General features: G+C 43.2%; 1 protein-coding gene across 1 annotated transcript in view; it reads left to right on the forward strand.

Moving 5' to 3' along the window:
- The window catches only part of GPT2 (glutamic--pyruvic transaminase 2), a 30,770-nt gene that overhangs the window by 3,559 nt on the left and 24,163 nt on the right, over nt 1–3,048 (forward strand). Inside the window, exon 3 of the mRNA XM_019505654.1 lies at nt 2,219–2,352. Coding sequence (XP_019361199.1) covers nt 2,219–2,352 — 134 coding nt within the window. The remainder of the gene's footprint in view (nt 1–2,218; nt 2,353–3,048) is intronic.

Raw genomic sequence — 3,048 nt, forward strand, 5'->3', positions numbered from 1 at the left:
ATTTCAAACCGCGGCTTTTTAAAGCACGTGGTTTGAAATTCCCATGCTTTTCCCCTCAGCCAGTCATGCGTTCCGGCAGTTGCTCAGGCCAGGAGCCAGGGGAGCTAGAGCCTGGAGCTAGCGTGGGGTCAGGGCTGCGTCCGCTGGTCCCTCCCTGTACCACAGGGCTGGGGCCAGCGGCAGCAGCAAAGGAGCTGCTGTGGTCGGGCTGCTGAGAATGGCAGTCCCGCCACAGATCAACCCCAGCCCCACTGCGTTCTCAGGGAGCGGCACCTCAGCCCGGCAGCACTGAGGGACCTGCCATGAGCCAGACAAAACCCCTCCCTGGCCACACCTCTGCCCCTGCCTGTCCCTGCTTTGGCTGGGGAGCAGAGGGGTGAAGCCATCCTGGCTGGGCTAGAGGAGAGAGCATGCTGGGATGCTGGGGGTGTCTGGCTTAACTTAAACCGGAAGGGGGTCTGGGACAGACGATGCATAAACCGGTTTGAGCCAAATCAGTTAAGTCTGATACTGCATTCAACCAGGTTTATCTTAAACCGGTTTTGGCCATTTTGAAACTGGTTTATGTGCACTGAATGTCTGTTTTGTTACAGGTTTAAACCAGTTTCAGATCACTTAAACTGGTGTGTAATGTCTGCCCCTAGCCCAAGTGTTTCAAAAGCTGAAACCCTACTTGTATAACTGTGTCCTCTCATCCCTACACGATGTGTCTGGAGGCAGATCCCATAGTTCTTGTGCTGAGATGCTCCAAGACTCTTTTTTAAGGCAGTTGTAACTTGTGAGAAACTTGCCTGCCCTTTTAGTGAGGAATTGAAGGGAAATACATTGTTGACTAGCAGTTCTCAAGCGATTCCTCTCCTGTCCCGTTGCATGCATCTCTCACCACAGATTCGGTGGGTGCCAGTCCGATTGTCGGCTGACTCCATGTTCTACTCCATACCTCCAGCTGTGTAAGCAAGCCTGGTTTAATTGCCAAACTTGGGTCAGGTTTTTCTTTGTGAATGGTTGGAGAGACATTGAGGTAGAACCCAAGTAAGAGTCTGGATTAATTAACTGTGTAGTGAAAACCTGTCCTGACATCCCCCACTGTTACTGCTAGTGAAACAATTTAGGATTTCTGGTACTAAATTAACAGTAATGTTGACTGACCCTACTTAGAACAAATGTTACTAGCATAGAGTTAAAAATGCTGCAGCTATCTTGCCTACACTAGCAGTTCTAACCTTTATAACATCCTTACCTGATGTGTAAGGGACTAGGTCTGAGGGGCTAGGATTTTCCTCCATGGAAAGCCAAAGGAGTATAAATGTGCCTCCCGCCCCTGTGCCCTGGGAAGCAAGAAATAAATTACTTCTTTCTGGAAGTCTTCCCAGGACTGCTTCCTCAGGCTGCCTGTGTTTTGGAGCTGACCTCCCTAAAAGTGCATGTAACTGGCCCTTCAGAGTTCAACAGCAATCCTGGGCCTTGGCCCAAAATAATTTTCAGTCTCTGTAAGGCATTCATTCTTGATGGCAGCAGTTTCAATTGTTTCCTGCATTTCTTTGTAAAGTTACCATGGCACAGCTCTTGGAAATAAAAACCCCTACCATCAGATCAACTACTAGCATATAACTGAGGAATGAGAGTTAAGTTGGGTAGAATCATGGCACTCCATCTGGCAATCTACTTAGAGCCAAGAAGATCCTGTTGTTTCATGGCAGTGCTAAATTACACGAATGCTTATCATATCAAGCTCAGTCTGTCCTTGGCTTTCTAACTTGAATTTATTTTTCAGGCTGCTGGAAGTTTTTTGCACATATTCAGCTGTGCAGTACTTGGGAACAAACACTTGTTGTTTCTATCTTTAAGACCATTATAGTTATTATGAATTTAATCTGAATATTTTAATGAGAACTTTACACAGTATTTCTGGTTACCCACTCTGCTTTTGCTATAAATGATAGAATTTATTTATACTGGAAAAGTGATACAGTTCTACGTTGTCACAGTGTATTAAAGGACTTGAGTTTTGGTATTTATTTTAATTTTAATTCATCTCATGCTCCTTCTGTTTCTTGCTGCTGCTGTTTGAACAGAAGACATTTCTAAAGTAAATTGGTTGGTTTCTTTGGTGATTTTTGATAAAAGTGCAAGCGGCTCCTCTAACTTTGAAATTTCACTGACCAACGTGAGAATTTGCCTACATTTGAATGCCTGATCATATTTTCATTTTGTACAGGGTCTTATAGTGCTAGCCAAGGTGTAAATTGCATCCGTGAAGATGTTGCAGCATATATTGAAAGAAGAGACGGAGGAGTTCCTGCAGATCCAGATAATATATATCTTACAACAGGGGCTAGTGATGGAATTGCTGTAAGTGTTGCATTTCTGTCCATACACACATTCTGTGCCTAAACTGTATAGTCCATTAGACTTGCATACAATAGTCATTCTGATCTAATTTTATTGAAGTTGAAGTCTCTTAAGTTAGATATAAGGTGTGAGGACAAAAACAGGTTGATTGTTACTAAAGACATAGGTACACCATCAAAGTACTATGTTAGGAAGTACCAATAACCTTACCCTGCAGCATGAGTTTATTGGTATATGTCCAGCATCCCACTAAGGTGGCTACATGACATCTGTTCTGAGTTGTAGTGCTCAGAGCTGATGTGGCGTATTTCCTTACGGTGCTCCGTAGCATGATTCTTGAACAGTGTTGACATTCCCTAAGGATCTTATGCAAAAGTTTCCTCTGAGCACTTTAATCTATTTAAGGGATTAAACATGGTTTTAGGAGGAAATAGATTTAAGCTAGAAAATTTGCTGTTTATAACGCATTCATAGACACTGAAGTTCAGAGAACATTATTCATTGAAGAAACCAAACCCCACAGAATAGGAACTTTTTAGAGAGCCACTGATCTCACTGAATCCTCTAAACCAGTGGTTCTCAGCCTTTCTAGACTCAAGGCACCCCCGCCATAACTTTTCTGAATTTAGTAACACCTCATTTCCAAAATTTAATTGTACTCATTTTTTGACTACAGGTAAATAATAGACCAATTCT

This window comes from Gavialis gangeticus, unplaced genomic scaffold (assembly GCF_001723915.1).
Source record: "Gavialis gangeticus isolate Ggan-Ray unplaced genomic scaffold, GavGan_comp1, whole genome shotgun sequence".
In the NCBI taxonomy this organism is placed as follows: Eukaryota; Metazoa; Chordata; order Crocodylia; family Gavialidae; genus Gavialis; species Gavialis gangeticus.